Source organism: Colias eurytheme, chromosome 6 (genome assembly GCF_061535395.1).
Source record: "Colias eurytheme isolate Ceu_HAF_F1 chromosome 6, ilColEury1 Martin Lab GWU primary, whole genome shotgun sequence".
Classification (NCBI taxonomy): domain Eukaryota; kingdom Metazoa; phylum Arthropoda; class Insecta; order Lepidoptera; family Pieridae; genus Colias; species Colias eurytheme.
Window position 1 is genome coordinate 2,158,243 of NC_142985.1, and position 23,135 is coordinate 2,181,377.

The following is a 23,135-nucleotide window of genomic DNA, read 5'->3' on the forward strand; positions in this document are numbered from 1 at the left end:
TACGTTTTGTATTTGCCCACTCTCGCTGTTACACGAAATGTTCACGAGCGGCGATTCCTTGCCATCCGGCAGCGATACTCATATTCCCAGTTAATTAAATCCTCGCTATAGCACAATAATACTTCTCTGCTATCTAAGATCAAAGGAAAGCTGAATTCAATGATCTACAAAAACATGCAATTTATTTGCAAAAGCTCATTCTCTCATGTGACATGTCTTTTAACTGCAAGAAAGCACAATGTTTTACTAAACAAAAAACCATCTAAGCCATCTCATTTAACACTAAAAATTTAAAGGCTAACTAGGGAATGCAGAAATAAAGGCTACAGTAAAAATGCATCATACATTCAAATTTTTTATTCATATACAACACAAAAACAATCATGTGTATGTAAAATTAATGTTATTCAATTAAGTATAATATAACTAGGTACATAAGTGTTAAATTTATTTTCTTACCTAAGAACCAAAAACATATTACAAAATTTTACACAATTAAATGCATATTTTGGCGTCCTGAAAATGTTGATATCAAATCAATTTTTGGTCAAATTTTACATTTGTATGTCATGTATGGTAATACCCAATACAGATAGCAATATATTTGATTGTCCGATAGCGTATCTATTTACGAAAAATAGCTGACAAGCGATAAATTGAATTAATCACTGGATTACATTGAGATAATATTACTATACGTATGGAGGAGACACGACGAACAAAATCTGTGCGCCATTTTTTTGCTCTAACTAAGTTTTAAAAATTATTATCTAGTTAGGTTCTTACCGATGAAAGTTATTCCTTTGCACATTTCCGTATTATTTGTATTATTTGTGCAATATCGTAACACACACGAAGGCATATTTGATGCGTTTCACTTTAAAACCATTAAAAAAAACCGCTCAACATACGTCATGTGGCGTATGTTGAGCGGAACATAAGTGATGTAGGCAGTGTCGTCTCCATATATGTATATCTCAATGCTGGATTACAATAATTTTAACTGTGTTTTAAATACATGGTCCAATATTAACTTGGCTGAAAAAAAAAGTTTAAACAATAACTTAAATTAAATATTAATAAAAAAGTGATGTAATATAACAAGATTGAATGTGAGAAATTATGTGAGGCCCTTACAATTTATTCACAAGTCATAAACCTTTACAAATTACAAAGAAACTTTGAGATACATAGTTACAAATAAAATGAAATATAAATTGGAAAGTGTATTATTTATTTTTAGTTTTTTTTTTTTAGAAAATTCTGTATAATATAATTTTCTATCTTAAAGCTTATAATTTTTTTAATAACCCTCATTTCTGTTAAATAGTATTTATTTGCTGACTGAATGTGAACAAAATTACTAAATGTTTATAGTGGAAGTTAAAGATAAATACAGTAAAAGTAAATGCAATTTTGTATTTTAACTGGTATCTTTATTTTGGCTGATAACTGGGATTTTTTAAGAAAAGTATTATTTTAATTTAACACTACAATATTCTCATTATTTAAGGTTGGTATAGGAAGAATGTTGTTTTGTGTGCATAACTTACAAATTTCATAATTATTGTAAAATAATTACTTACTCATAGACCTGATATTGTTTATCTTCAATATATTATTCTGAATTTGGGCAATATAAACTACTACTTTGGAAATCATTAAACTCATTAATAAGAAACTACTAGAATTTAAAGTTATCTCCTAAACTGGCATAGATCTTAAATCAAGTGACCTTGTGACCTATCTAAACATACACAAACATCAAAAATATTCCATCCTCAACCATTTTTGTCACTTTTATACAAAATAATACTTATATTAAACATAAATAAGGCATTACAACTAATATTAAAGTCTTATTTGTGGAACTATCTTTATAGCAGAACCCGTGATAGGTTTCTTTGGGCTTAGCTTGTTTGGTGATTGCATAACCACATCAACAGCCTTTCTAAGTATTTGGTGTTCACTTTTCTTGTATTCTTCTGTTATTTGAGATATATCGAGATCTGCATCAAGAACCAACACCTGTAATGTTATAATGATGTCTTTTTGTAAAAATGCAATAATCACGCTTTTACTGAAAATTTCTTCACTTCTCTATATTTATACTAGCTTACCGCCCGTGGCTTTGTCTAAAACCTAATCACTACATAGTATAAAACAAAGTCGCTTTTTCTGTCCCTATGTATGCTTAAATCTTTAAAACTACTCAACGGATTTTGATGCGGTTTTTTGTAATAGATAGAGTGATTCAAGAGGAAGGTTTTAATATATAATTTATTAGGTTTTAGACAAAGCGGGCGAAGCCGCGGGCGGAAAGCTAGTAAATTATATACTAAAACCTTCCTCTTGAATCACTCTATCAAAATAGTTATTAAAGCATACAAAGGGACATAGGGACAGAGAAAGCGACTTTGTTTAATACTATGTAGAGAAAATACTTGTCACAATGTACACAGCCGCGGGCGATGAGCTAGTTCTTTATAAAATGTAGTATGTATAATGTGCAACATTGACTTTAATTTTGTTCAAAGTAACATAAAATATAACAATTTCTTTAAACAATTATACATGAACTGCTTTGTAAATCTCTATTTTACTTACTGGTGCAGGACACTCAGCGTGAGTTCTATTGATAAGCCAGTCTTCATGTAATGTGTGCAACTGTTCAATATAATCCAACGGCACACACTGCTCTTCTGAACGAGCCCTCTTCTTTATCCTTTCATATACTACAGACGGTGAAGATTTTAGGTAAACTGAAATTTTAGATTCAATTTTTAGTATGTAATTATGTCAATGTTAGTATTTTTATCTGTATTATAGAGCAACGAAGGGTCATAATAGGGACATGCAGCAACCATATACAGTAAAGTTATTAACAACAAATTGAAATTACTTATTACTTATTTTTCAAATAACACTAGAACAATAATTACCTATAAGGTCTGCATTGACTGGCATTTCGCGATTAATGAAGTTAAACCACTCGTCCAGTACAGCAAACTGCGCGGGATGCAATGTTCCTAACCTCTTCATTTGCTCTACGAAACAATATTTAGCACTAAACAAAGATCGTTCCATTAACTTCACAGGAGTACGTGTCGGTCTACGGTGCATCTCCAACATAGTTAAGGACACGTAAGCTTGGAAGGTCATTGCCCACTTGGCAGGGTCCTTGTACATCAAATCCTGAAAATAGCGCAATTTATGTAAAATTATGTGACATACGATATCCGAGGGTTTCATACGCAAAATTTATTCTTACCAATAGATTCCATCCCTGCACGTTTCGCCATTCTTCAACTGGTTCTGTTAGCAAAGTGATATCTTCAAAATGACGAAAATGCTCGAGGAATGTTGTTTTACCACTGCCAATGTTTCCCTCAACGAGAACAGTAAATGGTTTGCAGTCAGCGGCAGTCATTATAAAACGATATTTGGAAACTGGAGAGAATAAAGATACAATTGTTAATGGTTCAAAGTTCTACGTGACCCCAAACTACAACGCCGCGAAACGGATATTTCCCGCCCAAAATTGACAATTGACAACGATCGCATTCAAAACAAATCTTGTTTTTTACAATGTCATATTGACATTTACATAACCTACAAACACTATATGTTGCATACCTCTAATGAAATTCCTTATTATTTTGTACCCAATCATGGTTGATTTTCATTTTATTGACTCTTGGATATAAAATTATATGCAATATTATTACTAAAATGTATAAAATAAACGAAAAAATATGATATTTCACAATAATTTGTTGTACATGCACGGGTGTTGTTGTTATTCAGTACACCACAGACTAGTGAGACTACCTACCTACATCTCGGCTTCTCCAGGCTACAGACCTACATGTTTTATTTTTTCTTTATGGCACAAACATGTTATCACCACAGTTATCACAGATTCTTGCGCTTGTTGTCGACCATAAACTCACAAAATAAAATATTAAAGCCATTCAGTAACCGTTCCCTGCTTCCATTGCCTTGTATTGGAATTTGGAAAAATCCATAAAAATAAATAAAAATATTTGAAAATAAACTATAGATAGATATATTCAGCGGATAATAAACTTATAAATAAAAGATTTAAACGAATTGAAAGCGATTGATTAATCATATTATTATATCCCGACGTTTCGCATACTTTGCAGAGAGTGTAGTTAGGAGAAGACTGCAAGCACAATGCAAGTCTTTAAAAGTATTGTTTCTAAGTGTATAATACTCGCGTAAAATCAAAGACAAGGTAATAAACTACTATTATGCTACTACTCTAATGTTTGAAGGACATAAAAAGTGTAGGTAATAATATAATTTCAACATGAAATGAGCCACCAAGTGCCAAGTGGGTCTATACTCAAACTTCAAAGGCCAGTGACCACCAACATGATTGTTTTTCAGTGAGCCTGTAACAGAACTTCATTTTTTTTTTAAATGCATATTAAATCGTAAATTGATTTCAGTGCAATTCCTTATATATTTGAATGTACATTCATTTGGTTGAATTTACTAATTGATTGAATGATAAGCGCGTACAAGACTAAAGGACGATAATTACTCAAATTGTTGAATATAACGTTCAACATGGTTCAACGCAAATCGGGGCTCCGCTTTCGCTTCGCAACCGACTTCTTGTGGGCGTTTGGAAAAATTCTGTCGTCATTCAGTGAACGCTCTGTTCAAAGGACTATGTTACAATTCGCTAACTAATTGGACTTGAATTGGACGTTGAGTGACGCTTGTTAAATCAACGTTAAATTGAATGTCGTCATTCAATGAATGCGCTAGTCATCTAATAAAATAGCAGATGCAACCAGATGCCGGCGACATCCGTTAGTTACTTCATGTTATGTGTGTTATCTAAATTTCTAAATTAAGCTAAGCTTTTTATAAATTTAGTGACAATTAAGTTATTCAAATTGTAATTTAGCATTTAGCAAATTAGCAATTCATAATTCAGGATGGTTTCTGACTGACTGAATCATTTAGATACGCTTTTAAGAATGTGTAATTAAATATTATAATCAGTAAAACTTTAACAATTTATACATACATGTATTTTTATAAATAATCCAGTATTTAGGATAATTTTTATCAGTAGGCTTATTATTTACTTCAGGTACGTTTCCCGGATACAATTTCATCAACCAATCGCGTAACTCCACGAAATCCATTGACAATTTAGTCAATCTCTCTATCTTGTCCATGTTATTTTGGCAAAAAGAATTGACGTGTTTGTTTCACTCGGAGAATTTGATATTCACGGTTGACGATTGAATTACGCTGATTTTATACATTTACGTAGTTTTTAATTAAGTGTAAGATTTTTAAGTAGCGGAAATGTTACATTTAAAGCATCTAGGTAAGTTTATAAACATATAAAGACCGTAAAATTATTTCTTTATTTTATAGCCTCTTTCGCCGGTATAAAATATAAATTAATTTTTCGTTTTCTTTTCTCAGGGTTATTATTCTTCATCGCCGGGTCGTATGCCCTTTACGACTCCTCTTCAGACGTAGTACAATTAACTCCAAGTAATTTTGATAAACTAGTTACGAATTCAGATGAAGTGTGGATAATCGAATTTTTCGCACCCTGGTGTGGACATTGTAAGAATCTTGTCCCCGAATATAAAAAGGCAGCTAGGGCACTAAAGGTATATTATCTTTTATCAACTATTCTAGACTAGATTCTTGTCTGTGCTTGTATACCTTAGTTTCAAAAGTTCTGCATTTCGCATTTTATTTTGTGATTTGCCTCTCTTTTTACGACGAATTCATAGCCCGAATATTTATTATTATAACTTATATAATCTTCGTGCTTTAAAAAAATTATCTTGGGCAATCAGTATTACCTATTATTTGTACATAATTAAATATAAAATAACATCCCTTGTAGGTATACATAATGCAAAATTTATTTATGCTACATAAAATCGGCATATTTGCAGTAATATAAAAAAAAACTAATTATTCTTATCATCAACAGGGAATTGTCAAAGTGGGTGCTGTAGACGCAGACCAATACAAGGAGTTGGGGCAGAAATATGGTGTCAGCGGATTTCCTACTATCAAAATATTTACTGGCAGCAAACACACCCCCTACCAAGGCCAGAGAACGGCCGAATCGTTTGTTGATGCCGCGCTTAAGGCAGCGAAAGACAAGGCCTACGATAACCTTGGCAAGAAATCCAGTGGATCCAGTTCTGATAAGGTAACATTTTTGAAAGAACTTAAATTGATGTTATCTGCATATAACGCTAAATTTAATAGGGGCAAAACTGGTTGAATAGTCAAATCATATGTTCTTATCATTGTTACTGTGCATATTCTCCTTAATTATGTGAATAAGTTTATGAATATGCATATTATTTATGAGTATTTATTGTAGAAATGTTAAAGATTTTTTATGTTCAATAATTACATTAAATACAATTTCAATTAGTTCTTTCACTATACAGTATGCACTAACGAATCAGACGAAAATAATGATTATTTACGTAATATTAACAATACTTCGTCAAATAGCGATCACAAAATAATATCTATGGCCATAAAATTGAATGGAAGAATGTGAAACGAACGGCAAATGAACAAATTGTGAATCCTTCCCTAACACCGTCATTAAAGAAACTCAGATTTGAAGCGTTACAAGAACAATTATTCCGTAAACGAAGTAATAAAGAACATGCTAGAATAATTAAATTGGATAATACGTCTCTTATAAGAAAACTACTGTAATTGTAATAATATTTGTATGATTAATTTTGTATGAGGCATATGTTTTAGTATGCATTTTGCAATAAAATATTTGAAGCTGTGTATTTTGTTTTATGATTGCTAGACAAAATATGTAATAACTTTGTTGTAAAGCTAATTTAATTGTGTCATTCTTAAAAGTTTTATGTAGTTATTTATAAATATCAAATTGGTTTCTGAAAAATAAGAAATTTCGTATTTCCTCTTTCATATTTTATTTTTTAAGGAATTAAATACACCATCCTGTATACTTAATTTATCTCAGAACAGGGGCAACGACATCTTATCTTAAATCACTAAAAATAATATTGACATTAGCTACACTTTGTTAAACTTGCATGACTTGGAAATGAATAACATCCTTTGCCATAGCTATAATTTCGTTAAAACAGTTAATACATGTTTTATTACTTGCTCTTCCCCCACAAAAGCCCTCTGACGAAAACATTCAACCCTTTAAGGCTGCAGTCTAGCAAAATTGCGTTTTCAACAAGTTATTTGACAATTTTTTCCCGGCTAATGAAATGATAAACTAATTTTTTTTTTCTTGTTTATCAATTAGTGTTATATACGCAATGCGCGTGAATTTTTTCACATTTATAAAGTTACTTTATTTTACCTTAATCAGGCCTTCAAGATAAGTCTCTTTCTCCCAAAGACATTTCGAGCTAAGTTTGTGCACTCACTACGTTGCAACCGATTACAATTTACACAATCTGATCAGCACATTATTATCCTTATATAGTCGTTATTAAAAACTGCTGAATACAATTGCCGAAAAACTTATGATTTTCTTAATTAGAACGTTATAAATTCATTAAATTTCCCAATTTTTGCCTTACAAAATCTATTGATAAATACTGCTAAAAGTTATTTTTTCCATTAATTTATTCGAGTTGGTTGAAGACCAATGAGTATTAATCCTTTAAAAAAATTTTTTTTTTTATTTTGATAATTCTTTAAATATTAAAATATATTTAAAATAATTAGGAAAAATCCTAGCGAATTTCTTTAGTCGCGCTCCTTGGGCCGGAGCGTTCTGACGTGTGCTCTACGCTCGATTTTCCTTCATACCGAAGTGAAAGTTGCTCTACTTCATTAAATTTAATATTTTTGTTTTGTGCAAATTTTCGTATTTTTAAACATCTGATTTCGATATGGAAAATAAACGAAAAAAATACGCGTGTAACTACTAGAAAAAAAATTATCTTCGAACATAAAGTTAATGAAACCAAATAGATTGCAAAGGTGATTGGCAACAATTTCTTTATTTTACGGGGTGTCAGTAAAGGGATGTATATTTCTTTAAAACTAAAGTTAACTCAAGTAAGCTCACTGTAAAGTATGTTTTTTGATTGGTATTTGTATTTTAATGTAGACTTAGGAGCCTCGAAAATAAAAACTTACGGGCAGACTGAAAATCAGCGCTGTTCAGGTGTTAAAGCCCGACAGCATGGCTGAGTCTGACCCGATTGCCATGTAAATTCTCTATTTTTTTTTTGTAATGTAAGTAGTTGTTAAGTGTGTGTAACTTGTGGCAATAAATATTTTTTCTTTCTTTCATAAATGTTCTTATAATATAATTTTTTTGAAGTTCCAAAAATGTTTATTTTTCGTTTGAGAAATACGAAATATAATATAAACTTGTATTGAGAACTTGAACTTCCCAAGTTCATCCGGGGAAATCCCCATAGGGGGAAAATGATTTGTTTACTCCAAATTGATCCGAGGTGTTTTAATTTTTTCTTCTAGTCATTTTCAACGTAGCGGCATGTTGTTTGATTATTAATTTTGTAACTTAAATACAGGATGTTGGTTTTATATTCTGATCTTACAGACGTGCTGACAAATTTAGTCCGCCATTTCTAGTTTAGTCTACCAACTCTAAGTACCAATATTAAAACGAATGGATTATCATCACATCATCAAAACTCAGATGTAATGGAAGATCACAATTCAGTGGGTGTTGAGAACTAAACAAACAGAAGTAACAGAGACGCGAAGAATAAAAAAAGAGGACGAAAACGATAATTCGTTGATGCTTTCCCTTTTCGACGTATTGTTAGGGTACATCACCAATCTGCAAAAACAAAACTGATGATTCCCAATTGCTGATTAAAAATGAAAAACAAATAATCGACAACAGTGGTGAAAATTTGCTGATCACAATGAAACATCCTTCAGTGGTAGCAGATTTACTCATTTAAAATGTATCGGTGAACAGCGTAAAGGAGAGGAGGACAGGAAAACATTATGAATGTGGATGGATTGTATACAGGGTGTAATCGATAAGTATGTGCAGGCGATTATGACGTTATTATTGCAGGTATCAAAAAACTTAAAACTGATATCGAAATTACTTTACCTAATGAGCAAAATGACAATAATAACTTTTTAAAAGTATAACGAGAAATATCTAAAAAAATTACTTTATACACTCCCATATCAAAAAGGGAAAATGGGACTAGTAGAAGTTAAATGTCTAATTCCGGCAAAAAACATGAATGCGGAAGATGCGGTTAAAAAAAATTTAATATTTGAAATACAATGCAAAAAATAACACTTTTGTCATAGATAAGAATCATGACTATTTTTTCCAAATTCAGGGACAACTAAACGTTGCAGAAGCAGAAGTCTGCTTATTTGCTGTTTGGACTGGAGTGAATCATTCGTTAAAAATAGAATATATAAAAAAGTATGTAACGTTTAGGCAAAATAAAATGATGGACCATTATCAAGATTTTACATAAATTGCCTACTGTCAGAATTGATTGATTCGAGACTTCAGCATTCGATGCCATCAAAGACCCATCCTATATCATTCAAGCGATTGAAAAAAAAGAGATAAATCCAGTGCAACCGATAAAGCATCAAAATGCTAGCAAAAGATTTATTAGGTTATATAATCTATATATTATACATAATATAATAAATCTGTAGAAGACGCGAAGACTGACATCCGCGCGGACGGAGTCGCGGGCGGAAGCTAGTCTATATCTATACTAATATTATAAAGAGGAAAGGTTTGTATGTATGTATGTATGGTTTTCACGCATAAACTACTGGACCGATTTTGATGAAATTTGGCACAGACAATCTTTAGACCCTGAGAAAGAACATAGGCTACCTTTTATTGCAAAATTGTACCACGGGCGAAGCCGGGGCGGTCCGCTAGTCAGAAATAAATATCTTTTGTTTTCATTTGCGTATTTTTCTATTTTATAATTTTTTAACACAAACATTACACTATTCACTAAGAAACTTAGGTCGAAAAAAATGTATAGAGTTATGCATTTTGTATGGAAAGCTTATTTTTTTTATATTTCGTCCAAATTTCTTTGTAAAAGTTGATCAGTTATATAAACATGAAGTTGAAGATATCAATAGAAAGTATTCGCAAATCTTGTGTACTGATAAAAAAAATCACCCGGTGTAATTTTCACGAAAATTGTTTCAAATTGTCATTTTTGGTACTTATTACGAATATTAAATTATACGAATGATTTAATTTTTAAAAATTAAGTGGAGCAACTTTCCCTTAGTACATTTGTATTATTTACATATAGGATGACAGGATGCATTTGTTTGCACTACTAGACCAAGCCCTTAAGTTGGAAGATATTATATAAACGATATTTTTGATTCCTAAGCTATTTTTTATGTCAAATTTTATCAAAATCGACGCTCTAGACCTGTGGAAGCGCAACCGACAGACTTACGCATTTATTACTTTACTAAACATTCTATTAGTTGATAATCTCGCTATTATATTATATGATCGTTTTAAAACATTGAAAGTTAGTTTTTAATATATTTGGGCGTAAATCCGCCTACATTGCACACCCACTTGAGACCTAGTTTGCTCGACCACGCATCTTTCTAGATGCTTCGTTGTTTGTAGTAAAGACACGTCAGTAATATTTAAAAGTCAATACCTTATTAAAAGCTAGGCTTTTAAAATAGCGTGTTAACTAAATGGATTCATATTTTCGATAATTTATTTATTAATCCTCTATAATTGCAATATAAGACAAAAGTTGTTGTTGCACGTATTACGTGATTACAGTCAAAGTTTTTAATGAAAGGGGCATAAATTGAGCTTTAAAAAAAAGTAAAACAAAGTAAACATTAACAGATTTTTTTGAATGCGAAGTATATTGGTAATTGGACCATTGGAATAATGCAAAACTTAGAAATTCATGCGTAGAATATACTTGTTTATTATGTTCAACGTCAGTAGGTATATTTAGGGTGAACAAACTTGCCAAACATTGTTTTCACGTGTCTCCAATATACGCATGATGAACAAAAATAGCTCATTTTCTTTTCAAAATACATATACTGTCTACTTATTATGTACGTCTGGTACATATATGTTTGAATATTTATAAGCTCACTCAATTTACAGTAAACAGTTGATTCAAACAACTTTTGCATGAACATTTTTTTCGCTTTCTTGGGTCAGTGATCACCATCAGTATGACTGCTAATGTATATTTTGACGAGTTGTAGAGTACAATCCAATCGCCTGCGTTTTCGGTCACACAGTCAAAGGAAAACTCGCAAATCTCCCGTACTCGTGGAAATTTAGGGATAAAACCTACGCTTTGTTTAATCTATCTCTTATCCTTTCAGAGATACCAAACTATCTTTTTATGAAATTTCATTGAAATCAGTTCAGTAGTTTAAACGTGGAGACGAGACAGACAGAGTTACTTTCGCATTATAAATATAATATTAGTAAGGATTTTATTATCAGAAATGGCATATTGCGTGCACATAACGTTATCGTGCGACAGCCGTTACTTATGCATGTTTCCATTTTACATTCGCTAATAAAATCTCGTCTTTCCAAAAGAAAAATATTATTGAGAGATTAATTATTATAATAAAGATAAATGGTGGGACAAATTTACAATCAGACAGATTTACTTCCGGATTTATGATAAGAGAACGGTTGTAATAATTTATAGGCTGTATTAAAAAAAAAAGGAACAAAAAACACACAATATTTTAACCATTTATTTAATTTTATACAACTATGTATTAATAATAAAAATTACAATGTAACTTGCTAGACTCTTAATTGATACTGTTTATTTACATGAACATTCTCCTAATTTTCACTGTATTTATATAAATAATACGTACTACTAGATAGATATGAAATAATCTTCATGAAATCTTCTTCTTTTCCACTCATAAGTTTACAAAACTCATTTATAAAATTACGCACTCAAACAATTACATATTATTTTTGCATTTAAATATTATTGTCAAACAAATCTAAGAACATTTTCTTTATACTTATTCATAATTTTATACAGTGCGTAACCACTATAATTGTGAACATATGGAACGTATAAGGACCAGTTTAATACTACATACATAGTTTAAGACCAGAACACTGGTTTAGTACCAGGCAATGCTCATTTGTCCCTCTAAATCTAGAAGATACAAGTTTTTTTTTTACATTTTTTTTCTAATTGTCCTCAGTCCGATGTGATTACGCTCACGGACAGCAACTTCAAAGAACTTGTGCTCGACAGCGACGACATGTGGTTGGTCGAATTCTTCGCGCCGTGGTGCGGTCACTGCAAGAACTTAGAGCCGCAGTGGGCCAAAGCGGCCACTGAGCTTAAAGGAAAGGTATGTATTAAAAAAAGACGTGTGGCACTCGGGGACTGCCGCGGTAAAGCTATTGCATGCTATGCCTTCAAGCCACACCTCCGCGCCCGTCGGAGTGGGGAGCGTGAGGTTTTTTCGTTAGGAATTTCTGGATTCCGTCCCCGCGTTCAAGGCCCGCGATAGAAGCTATGCAATAGCTTAAAAAAGTATGTTCTAGTGTTGTTAACCAATAATATTTTAATAAATCCATTGTCTCTATTATAGGTAATCTAAGAGCGTATACGCACTATGCGGGTAGCCGCGTTGCGGGTAGCCGTCCGGCTGACCGCAAGCACAATTATGTACGTAATATTCATTTCTATGCGCACTGCGATGCGGCTACCGCAGACCGCACAGTGCGCGTAGAAATGAATATTACGTACATAATTGTGCTTGCGGTCAGCCGGACGGCTACCCCCAATGCGGCTACCCGCATAGTGCGTATACGCTCTAAGGACTCACCTCGACCAAAATTCTATCAAGTCAAATCCTAATTTAGTTATGAAAAATCCTTTTTACTTCACTTGACTTCTTCATGACCATCTCGTTTGGGAAAGTGGCATTTGATTTAATTTGTTTCTAAAAGCATGTTACTCTAAAAAAAACCAAAGATAATTTACCCATCGACACTGACATATCATATTTTTTTACCATTCCATATTTTCCAGATGTTTTCTTGATGATCTTTTACTTTTTGCTTTAAATCGAAAACCACACATCAACTACTGATTTATAGTTTTAAAACTGTTTCATAGATAAGTAAATAAATTATTCATTCAATTCACAGGATAAAAACTGTTTTATAAATCAGAAAAAATTCTCTTACCATCATGCAAATATTCTTAACTTAAAATCGTCCCCAGGTGAAACTTGGAGCCTTAGACGCAACAGTCCACCAAATGATGGCCTCCCGTTACCAAGTGCAAGGTTACCCGACTATCAAGTTCTTCCCTGGAGGCAAGAAAACCAGCGATTCTGTAGAAGACTACAACGGGGGCAGGACTTCAAGTGACATTGTGACCTGGGCACTCGAGAAATTGGCTGAAAATGTACCGGCTCCGGAAGTTATTCAGGTAATTTAGTAGAAATGACAATAAAAAGTGCTAAACTCGTAAGAGCCGCGATTTTGTCGAAGACTACAACGGAGGCAGGACTTCAAGTGATATTGTGACCTGGGCACTTGAGAAATTGGCTGAAAATGCTGCTGGCTCCGGAGGTTGTTCAGGTAATTTAGCAGAAATAAGAATAAAAAGTGCTAAAGTCGTATAACGTCGCGTCGTAAGACTAGTGATTCCGTAGAAGATTATTATGAGGGCAGAACGTCAAGTGATATTGTGACCTGGGCACTTGAGAAATTGGCTGAAAATGGTGCTGGCTCCGGAGGTTGTTCAGGTAACTAAATATTAAAACAAACTTATTGTAAAATTTGTAATGATACATAAAACTGTTAAATAAATAAATAAACTTATTCCAAATTGCAAGCATTTATCCTAGGACACAGTTTTAAAGCTCCTTTTCTAACACTATCTCCTGTTTTCACTTCAGATATCTCAAACAGACTACCCAAATTTTAAATTATACCATTATTTATACTTCAATATTTGTTATTATTACTCCAATAAACAATGACAATTCATTTGTGTTATGGAAATATTCATCGCCATTATATAAGTTGCATAAACAAATCATTGTTGAACGAAATGTTTTTAAATATAGAAAATGTTATTTAACCGCCTATTTTTCAAAATAGAACCAGTTACGATAAAAAACTTACCATAGTAAAAATGGTTGACGTGCTTTACTACATGACTTATTATACCGTTAAAATATTTACATTTTTTATTTAATATGTGAATTTGTGCGCCATGTCGTGTTACTAACCCGAATTTATTATTGAATACATAAAAGATTGAAGAAAATTATTGTTCGGCCGTAAACTGCACGTGTAATGTCGTACGTAGAATTTTGATTTATTTTTACGTGATACATTACGTCACTGTTTCATGTATATTTTCGTAAATATTTTTTAAATAGGTATTGTTATTTTAAATTTTAAGCTTTATACCTCAAAAGTGATGAGACTTTACTTTAGATCTACGGAATCTATTTCGTTAAAAATTCATCCAGCTAGATGCTCATGCATAATTGCAGCTGTTAACCATATACAAAAAAAAACATTGTTTCGAATCAAAATCTTTTAATTTTTTTGGGGAAAATACAAGGAATAAAAAAAATTCTTGGAACAGGCAAGTTTTAAATTCGAATAGGGTTCGAAAAATGAGTGGTGTTTTAATTTTTTTGTCTGTAATTATAAAAAAAGTGACACAACATAGGGCGTATTCAGAAAGAAAGCTTGAAACTTATAAGCGCTTATAAGCGCTTATCGGCGCTTATAAGCGCTGGTAACCCGCGCAGGAAAATATATGAACATGCGCTTATAAGCGCCGATAAGCGCTTATAAGCGCTTATAAGTTTCAAGCTTTCTTTCTGAATACGCCCTATACAGACAAGTTTAAAAAAATTCCATCCAACTTTTTTGACAGTTGACACGTGTAAATTAACCGACCTTTGTTTTTCTTTTTTTTAACACAGGTAATAAACGAAGACACAATGAAGGCGTGTAGCGAGAAGCCACTATGCGTTGTATCGGTGCTACCACACATTCTCGATTGTAACGCGGCGTGCAGGAACGACTATATCTCGATACTTAAGACGCTCGGCGAGAAATACAAGGCGAAGATGTGGGGGTAGGTTTTCTTGTCTTTTTTAAGCTATTTTTTTTATATAGGGTTTGACATTTTCGATAGTTTTTTTGTTATTGCATCAAAATTAAACTGGATTACGTTATGCGACTTTATCCGCATTCAATGGGATATTTTATCATTATTTTTTGGTCGAATACTCGAAGCCTTCATAAATTTCATAATATGTTTACAAGTGGTTATAATAATATTTTTTTAATACTACCACCGATTCAGAAGGTCACTCCTACCGAGAAGAATCGGTAAAATTTTTTAAAGTAACCTCTTTGACATAGCGAAACACATAAATCTTATGTTTTTTCTTTATTTTATTTTTCGTTACTCTAAAATAATTTTCTCTATATTATTCCAGTTGGGTATGGTCTGAGGCCGGTGCTCAAGAGGATTTAGAAAAGGCGTTAGAACTGGGCGGTTTCGGTTATCCGGCCATGGCGGTTGTGAACGCTAAGAAACTCAAGTTTTCCACGTTGAGAGGGTCATTCTCGAGCAGCGGTATTAATGAGTTTTTGAGGTAAGCTTAAATGAGTGAAAAATTGATAAGGAAATTGTGTAAAAATGTTTCTTGAGTAAGGTATTTGTAAGGTCGTCGTTTGCGTACGCTGAGTACTTAAAAATACTTATAAAATTCCAGACGCATTTTTTTTTTCAAATTGATGAATTTTTAAAACTATGTGTGTACACTGTACACCCCTAACAAGCAACCCGCCCGACTTTACCACCCGCTCGTGAACAATCGTTTAAGGTTATGTTTTCATTGATAAAATGCTCACATTAGCGAAGCGGTATATATACCGGTTGCGCGAAGCTAGAGAAGAAAAATGGATTTTAAGAAAGCAAAAAATTTTTGACGTTATTTTGTTGCTTAAGTATTTTTTACGTGATTAGTGTTTGCAAAACTACGAGTCCCTTCGCGCTTAGTATACCAATAGTGGGACACCCTGTATAATATGTTACGTGTTAGTCGAAAGATAAGTAAATATAACTAATAAAAGTTAAATATAAAACTGATAAAAAATAACTACTTAATGTATCTAATCCGGTAACCTATTAAAAACTCGAATTTCTATTACCCGAATCCCCGAAAACGGTTGTTAGAACTTTTAAAAGACAGATGTAATGAATGACAAATTTTTAAAATATCTAATCCATAGTAAATGTTCAAACTACGTCATAACCATTCAAAAATGCTTCTAGAAGAAGTCTAAGAAGAAGTCTAATTGAATAAATAAATGTTTGAGTTTGAAATATTGCTACCAGTCTATGCTGAAAGTACTATACATCCATTCTTAATACTATTATAAAGGCGAAAGTTTGTAAGTATGGATGTATGGATGTTTGTTACTCTTTCACGTAAAAACTACTGGACCGATTACAATGAAATTTAGCACACATATAGAGGGTAACTTGGATTAACACATAGGATAGGTTTTATCCCGGAAATCCCACGGGAACGGGAACTATGCGGGTTTTCCTTTGAAAACGCGGGCGAAGCCGCGGGCGGAAATCTAGTTGAATATGTATTTGTTTTCTTTACAAACTATCTTTTTACAGGGATCTTTCTTTCGGCCGCGGTCAAACAGCCCCAGTACGTGGTGCGGAAATGCCAAAGATCGTGAGCACTGAGCCCTGGGACGGTAAAGATGGGGAACTGCCCCCAGAGGAAGACATTGATCTCTCCGATGTAGACCTGGAAAAAGATGAGCTATAATGGCTGACTGAAATCCTAGATTAGAAATATTAAACATGATTTATGCTACACCGTGCCGGGAATGAAATAAAAAAATTGGTTGTTTTTAGTATGTTTACGATCGAGATGTTTACGTGATAACGTCTTATTGGTGGCAGCGCTCGAGATGAGACGGGAGATCGGTCCGTCTCTCTCTCGTTATACCTGTTATCGCGCTCGTGAGGTTTTGGTGTGACACAAGTTTCTGAACATGTCACCCGACTAAAACGATTTTAAAAACGTTATCACGTTAAAAAGACGGGTTGCACTCCGGGAGTGCCGGCAGAAATGAAAACTTGATTATTAACGTTGAGCATGTTTGATATCCATCCGTCTTACGCTTTTTCGATCAGGTCACGTGTCCTGACGCGAGTTTAAGATTTTATACCCAACGCCGCTAAAGTTTTCACTTCAAAAGTATAAAATAGTGTTTGACGCGACACGGTGTAGCGTAAATTAGCCTTTAGTGTAAGCTTTTTGATAATTCTGTCATTTTTTAAATAAATCAATGTTTGGACTACAGTTTTATGCTTAATTTTTGTGATAAGTACCTACCTTACATGTTTAAAAAATGGTAAAGAATTTTATTTTTTTATTGTATGGTACTGAATTTGTACTATGTCATCTTGAAATAATGTTCAAACTATTTGTATTAAACTACATTAGATGCATAGAAACTGCCAATGTTTTTTATTAATTTATAACAATATCACATATCGTAATTGATTCCATAGAAATTATAAGAATAGAAAATGTAATGATAAATAAATTGTTTGTACAATATTATGATAAGTTTAGTTTTAAACTTATATTTTTGTAATTATAGATTCTCTATAATTAATTTAAACCAGTGATTCATTGTATTAGAGATTTAAGAATTGTTTAAAATTATGTATTTTGCATTGATTCAATACATCACATTTCGCCTTCTCTTATTTTAAATGATAACTACAGCTTCCATTGTGTGATTAATATTTGCATTTAACAGTGAATTTTATTTATATAATAAATGATAATTAAGTATTTATGGTTTTATTTTATTTAAATCCCATTCAAACACATTTACGTATGATTTGAAAAGTGTATCTATAATTTCCTTCAATGATTTACTACCACAACACAAAAGATACTCTTTCTTAACCAGTTATAATTTTTTATTGTCTATCATGGTGATTGAAACGCAAATATTCAACAAAAGTTCTAAGGCTGGGTTGCACCATGTTACTTTAGCAATATCAAACACAATAGAGTTGCACCATTTGAAAATTTTATAGAAGACGTCATAATTTTAACACTATAACCGTAGTATATTATTATTAGTCTGTGCTATAACTGTTCGTGTTTCACCCACAGCCATTTTGCTGGCACTGTAAAAGTTACCGTTACTTTTGTTGTTAAATTTGACATAAACTTTAACTACTAAAATATGGTACAACCAAGCATAAAATACTTTATAGTTGAATAAATAATTAACAAACCATTAATGGATTTATTGAGTTCTAGAAATTGTATGTTATCACATGCTGAAAACGTCGTTTTGGATGATATGTCATTATTCAAGAAAATCATTGATCTCTAATAAAAATTGGAAACACACTGAGTCTGGAAAACTTCATATGACTGAAGTCACACAACTCGCAACTTGCGAGTCGCAAGTAGGTTATCAGTCTTTTGATCTGCCTGTCAGAAAACCGCGGTTGTTTGCTTACGCGTGCACCACTGTACAAATCAAATGGTGATCAAATCACAGCATGCAAATTGCTTATTTTGTATTTCCAAATCCAAAAACTTTTTATTTTAAAATTTTTAGTAGATAAGTACATATTGTTATAGTGTTAACTACTGATACAAATAGTATTTTTCTGTGATGATGCATGGATAGTACTTGCAACAATTTTTCATCATAAATCATTGTTTTAACATTTGGGTAAATAAAACACATATGTATTTTATATAATGTCTTTATTTTGAGCATTCCAAATTAATATTATAAAAATAAACAGCAGCAATCAAGGCACCATAATACTGATAGATATTCAATTACTCATTTCCAATGAAAAAATATAATTATTATAATTATGTATTTCCTTGTATTTACAAATTAGCTATTGCATACAGAAATTGAGAATTATTATAAAAATAAGATTGAAAAATTTAATAATGCAATATGTTATCATCACTATTTTTGTACTATTTATTGTAAATTGGGCACAGAAAAATGGCAAGAGTGCAATATTTTTGTTATTCAAATTATAAATTATACAATAGAGCACATTTATGGAAGATGAAAATTGATACATCCTTTAAAGTACACAAATAAAACATGCATAACTTAAAAGAAACTTACATCTACTTAATACAAATGAACACTATTTTAATTTATATTTTAATTCAATATAAAATGTATACTGCTATAAAATAGTTCTATAAAAATAATTATCATATAAAAATAGTGGAGCATAGCTTGTTATAGCTATATGTTTCAGTCTAATATTTATTTGTATACCTCACAACCACACTAAAAATTTGTTCCATAAATACAAAAGTATCACATTTACATCAAAAGAGGACAAACTAATTTCAATTACAGTATATGTTTCTGAAAAGTATTAATTCTATATTTCTATACCTAAACTGCATTAGCTAAACCAATCATGTCGTATTTTCGAGATTTCTTGCACATAACTGGATAACAAATGGAGAAGTAATACATGCCGGCCATTGCTAAAATTATTGATATTATGACAGTTATTAAGCCCCACGCAGATATACCAAGACCTCGTTTAGCGGGGCTGGGACTTGGGCCTTGTCCAGGGCCGTAGCCCCCCCCAGCTGCCATCGGAGCTCCCTGCTTTGGCGAAGGATTAGCATCGTACTTGCTACTGCCTCTGCCAAAGCCTCTACCTCGAAAACCATCACATGTAGGTAGGATGAAGGTTGCAGCTGAAAAAAAAGAATAAGTTATAAATAACTATTGCGTGTTGTGGTTTTATTTTCTTATTGTTCAGTGTTGGTAATAAATGAACCTTGAAATGTAATATAATGACCTACATTCAAGATTTCAAGTAATAGCAATCAAACCATTTTGAATGGATTAAGTTTTATAAAAATCTATAGTTATATTTTTAGTAGAATAAGAAAATAATGACTGAATGAAACGACTCATCTTATAGAGCGTGGTAATTTTCAACAATTAACTTACCAATGATTACAACGCACAGTGTAAGAGACAATTTGGCCATTTTACCTAATTCTTTAATAATAGGCGCACTTCTTATCAAAACTTTAGAACATAAATTACTTTTATACGATCAAGTAAATAGTTAAATTAAGCTTTTGATAAATAAATACCACCACAGTTCGCAAGTAAATATAAGTTTTAACAAAAGCGATCGAAGTCTTAAATTTTATGCTATCTATTTGGAAGTATTAAAAGTCGTAAAATTAAGAGTTTGTTTATTCATTAAGCGAAAAGGGGGCACTCATAATATCACAAAACCAAATAAATATACAACTCCTGTGTGTAAAATAAAGTCTGAATATGTTTTATCAATTATCAATAAATCAAAGTCAGTTGACAAAGTTGAGACCATAGATGGAAGATGTCAATTAAAACGTCAAAACCATATATAAACTCTGTGGTCAAAACCTCCAGGTGAAATGATTTTTTAGGTCAAAGATCCTAATTATAACGTTTTATAGCTTTGTATTATGAAAAAATACATAATTTTTGCAAGAAAAATATTAAGAGCAGCATATTTTACCGACTGCTCTTGGATTTTCTTTTATGAGACGAATCAGGTTTTCCAGTCTTGGCATGAATAGCATATTTATTATTTTTTTAGACAGGTAAGTTTATAGATGACTTCCTTTAAAATTGATGGCGTGTACTTCCGATTGCGTTGATTATTAGTGAAATGTCAAGTGAAATACCGGCGATGGGCAAAATGCGGTTTTGTGCTGTATTTCTCTTTTTAATTGTTACTATATGTGGATCTACAAATATAGACACTATATCTAGTGATATTAAAATAAAAAATGTAGACAGAATAATCGATTGCTCATCCCAGCTCGTAAAATCAACTTCAAAATTAACCCTGGAAAATGCAGGCAAAGTTCCGATTAAGAATTTCTTATTAGCTGTAGAAAGTGCAGCAAAAGATAATTTAGCGTTCCTCGGAGCAAAAGACAGTAACAACAAGGAACTCCGTTTAATAGAGACAACAGTAAAAGGCTTCGACTATATCAAGTTTTATCGTGTAGAACTTAAAGACGCGATAAATGCAGGTTCCTCAGCTGTTATTACCACAGAAGCGGTGTTTACTAAATCTCTAATCCCATATCCTACTGCTATAACTCAACAGGAAGACCAACTAGTTAAATATAATGGTAACTTATACTATTTCTCACCATACTATGTTACATCGCAAAAAACGAATGTTATCTTGAATACAAAGAGTGTTGAAACATTCACAAAAGTGAAGCCTTTCAGCCAGCTAGACGGTACACTTATATTTGGGGCTTATCCCAATATTGGTCCATTCACAGAAAAAGAATTGAATGTACACTTTAAAAATAACTCTCCATTCCTTACTGTCAGTCGTATTGAGCGTCTGATCGAAGTGTCGCATTGGGGTAACATAGCTGTAGAAGAGAAAGTTGAAATTGAACATACTGGTGCTAAGCTGAAGGGGCCATTCTCTCGCTATGATTACCAACAAGACCATCACAGTGGGCCCGCGAGTGTGCGTGCATACAAGACCTTATTACCAGCATCAGCGGCTGATGTTTACTATCGTGATACCAATGGCAACATTTCTACTTCCAACATGAGAGTCAAAAAAGACTCAGTCGAATTGGACTTGAGACCTCGTTACCCTCTCTTTGGAGGCTGGAAGACACATTACACTCTAGGTTACAATGTCCCAAGTTACGAATATCTGTACCACTCTGGAAATGAGTATCTTCTTAAGATGAGAGTGATTGATCACATTTTCGATGATATGCAAGTTGATGAACTGGTAACTAAAGTCATCCTGCCTGAAGGAGCTCACAACATCAAAGTGAATTTCCCATATGCACTCACTCGTTTGGCTGACTCTGTACATTATACATATTTGGATACTCAAGGACGCCCAGTAATATCTTTCACAAAGAATAATGTAGTTGAGAATCACATTCAAGATTTCCAACTCCGTTATACATTCCCGACTATTTTCATGTTTAGGGAACCTCTATTAGTAGTTGCGTCTTTATACAGCTTATTCCTCTGTGTTATTATTTATGTAAGATTAGACTTTTCAATCCACAAACCAGAACATCCTCACAAGGAGTAGAGCCAGTAGTTTTATTTGGAATTGGTCATATTCTTGTGTCTGAGAATGAACTATTGTGAGCATAAGTAGACATGATATTCTACTAGTTTTATTTATTCAACTAGCATTTACTGTGTTTGGTGCAGATGGAATGTTATCAATTCCAATTTAGTATAACATAAATTGAAATAATGTTAAATACAATTTTATTACATACAATAAAGAGATAAAAATTAATTGTTGTTTCAATTTTTAAGTTCCCTCAGTCCCCGGAATCACAGACACAGGTACATTAGAGAGTAAAATAATTGACACTAATGAAGATTTTATTTATTTATATTTTTTAAAACATATTTAGAAAGTTGAGCATGTACAATTATTAAAACTAAAAACCAAGTATAGACAGTAATAGACAAAGATTTTTTACAAAAAGGATTTACTGTCCTTAAATAACATACAACAATATTTGTACAAATACATAATAATTTTATTTTCTTACAAAATATTAAATTAAATGAACATGCACATTAATATTATACAGTACAAACAACTTAGGGAGCTTTTCTACCAGAGATTTGCTATGCTATGTTGCTGTGGATGTGTTTGATATCATAATATTCATTGATGCACATAAGCAGCTTAACATTTTGAAGTGAAACTTCGGCGCGTTGAGAGTGCAATTTCAAAGTCGCTTCATGGCAATACCGGCACGTTATAGAGTAAGGCGACGATTTTGGTATCTTTGAATCTTGCCAAATAAGTTTCACTTCTGACACACCGCACGCGTGCTCGAAACACACGCTCTTTTTTATATGTTAAGGTGCATGCTATGGATTTGTGTTGTGGTCACTAGTCTGTAGTGTAGGTAGCTATGTAGAGCGGCACCTACTA

The 23,135-nt window shown here is 32.5% G+C and overlaps 4 protein-coding genes across 4 annotated transcripts; 2 read left to right on the forward strand and 2 right to left on the reverse strand.

The window, feature by feature from the left end:
* Positions 1–994: 994 nt before the first annotated feature.
* Positions 995–3,811, reverse strand: dnk (deoxynucleoside kinase). Its single transcript, XM_090103331.1, has 5 exons — positions 3,637–3,811; positions 3,272–3,450; positions 2,943–3,195; positions 2,608–2,762; positions 995–2,028 (listed from the first exon to the last, which is right to left on the reverse strand). Exons 1-5 carry the CDS (start codon positions 3,671–3,673, stop codon positions 1,852–1,854), a joined length of 801 nt encoding a protein of 266 aa, XP_089959457.1. The 5' UTR covers positions 3,674–3,811; the 3' UTR covers positions 995–1,851.
* A 1,399-nt stretch (positions 3,812–5,210) lies between these two features.
* Positions 5,211–17,952, forward strand: CaBP1 (Protein disulfide-isomerase A6 homolog CaBP1). The gene is made up of 8 exons (XM_090102473.1): positions 5,211–5,377; positions 5,479–5,672; positions 6,005–6,229; positions 12,271–12,423; positions 13,305–13,514; positions 15,034–15,188; positions 15,556–15,714; positions 16,755–17,952. Exons 1-8 carry the CDS (start codon positions 5,356–5,358, stop codon positions 16,909–16,911), a joined length of 1,275 nt encoding a protein of 424 aa, XP_089958599.1. The 5' UTR covers positions 5,211–5,355; the 3' UTR covers positions 16,912–17,952.
* A 935-nt stretch (positions 17,953–18,887) lies between these two features.
* LOC149907480 (uncharacterized) lies at positions 18,888–20,505 on the reverse strand. Its single transcript, XM_090103332.1, has 2 exons — positions 20,132–20,505; positions 18,888–19,872 (listed from the first exon to the last, which is right to left on the reverse strand). Exons 1-2 carry the CDS (start codon positions 20,169–20,171, stop codon positions 19,559–19,561), a joined length of 354 nt encoding a protein of 117 aa, XP_089959458.1. The 5' UTR covers positions 20,172–20,505; the 3' UTR covers positions 18,888–19,558.
* A 315-nt stretch (positions 20,506–20,820) lies between these two features.
* On the forward strand, positions 20,821–22,481 carry LOC149907481 (dolichyl-diphosphooligosaccharide--protein glycosyltransferase subunit 1). The gene has a single exon (XM_090102474.1). The coding sequence runs from the start codon at positions 20,847–20,849 to the stop codon at positions 22,263–22,265; it is 1,419 nt and encodes a 472-aa protein (XP_089958600.1). The 5' UTR covers positions 20,821–20,846; the 3' UTR covers positions 22,266–22,481.
* Positions 22,482–23,135: the final 654 nt, after the last annotated feature.

Excerpts from the sequence above, each read along its gene's own strand:
- CaBP1 (XM_090102473.1), top strand. The coding sequence starts at position 5,356 with ATGTTACATTTAAAGCATCTAG. Across the intron at positions 12,424-13,304 it reads CCACTGAGCTTAAAGGAAAG|GTGAAACTTGGAGCCTTAGA; the intron begins GTATGTATTAAA and ends AATCGTCCCCAG. Across the intron at positions 15,189-15,555 it reads TACAAGGCGAAGATGTGGGG|TTGGGTATGGTCTGAGGCCG; the intron begins GTAGGTTTTCTT and ends ATATTATTCCAG.
- LOC149907480 (XM_090103332.1), bottom strand. The coding sequence starts at position 20,171 with ATGGCCAAATTGTCTCTTACACTGTGCGTTGTAATCATTG. Across the intron at positions 19,873-20,131 it reads ACTGTGCGTTGTAATCATTG|CTGCAACCTTCATCCTACCT; the intron begins GTAAGTTAATTG and ends CTTTTTTTTCAG.
- LOC149907481 (XM_090102474.1), top strand. The coding sequence starts at position 20,847 with ATGTCAAGTGAAATACCGGCGATGGGCAAAATGCGGTTTTGTGCTGTA.
- dnk (XM_090103331.1), bottom strand. The coding sequence starts at position 3,673 with ATGATTGGGTACAAAATAATAAGGAATTTCATTAGAG. Across the intron at positions 2,763-2,942 it reads AGTCAATGCAGACCTTATAG|TTTACCTAAAATCTTCACCG; the intron begins GTAATTATTGTT and ends CTAAAATTTCAG. Across the intron at positions 2,029-2,607 it reads ACGCTGAGTGTCCTGCACCA|GTGTTGGTTCTTGATGCAGA; the intron begins GTAAGTAAAATA and ends ATAACATTACAG.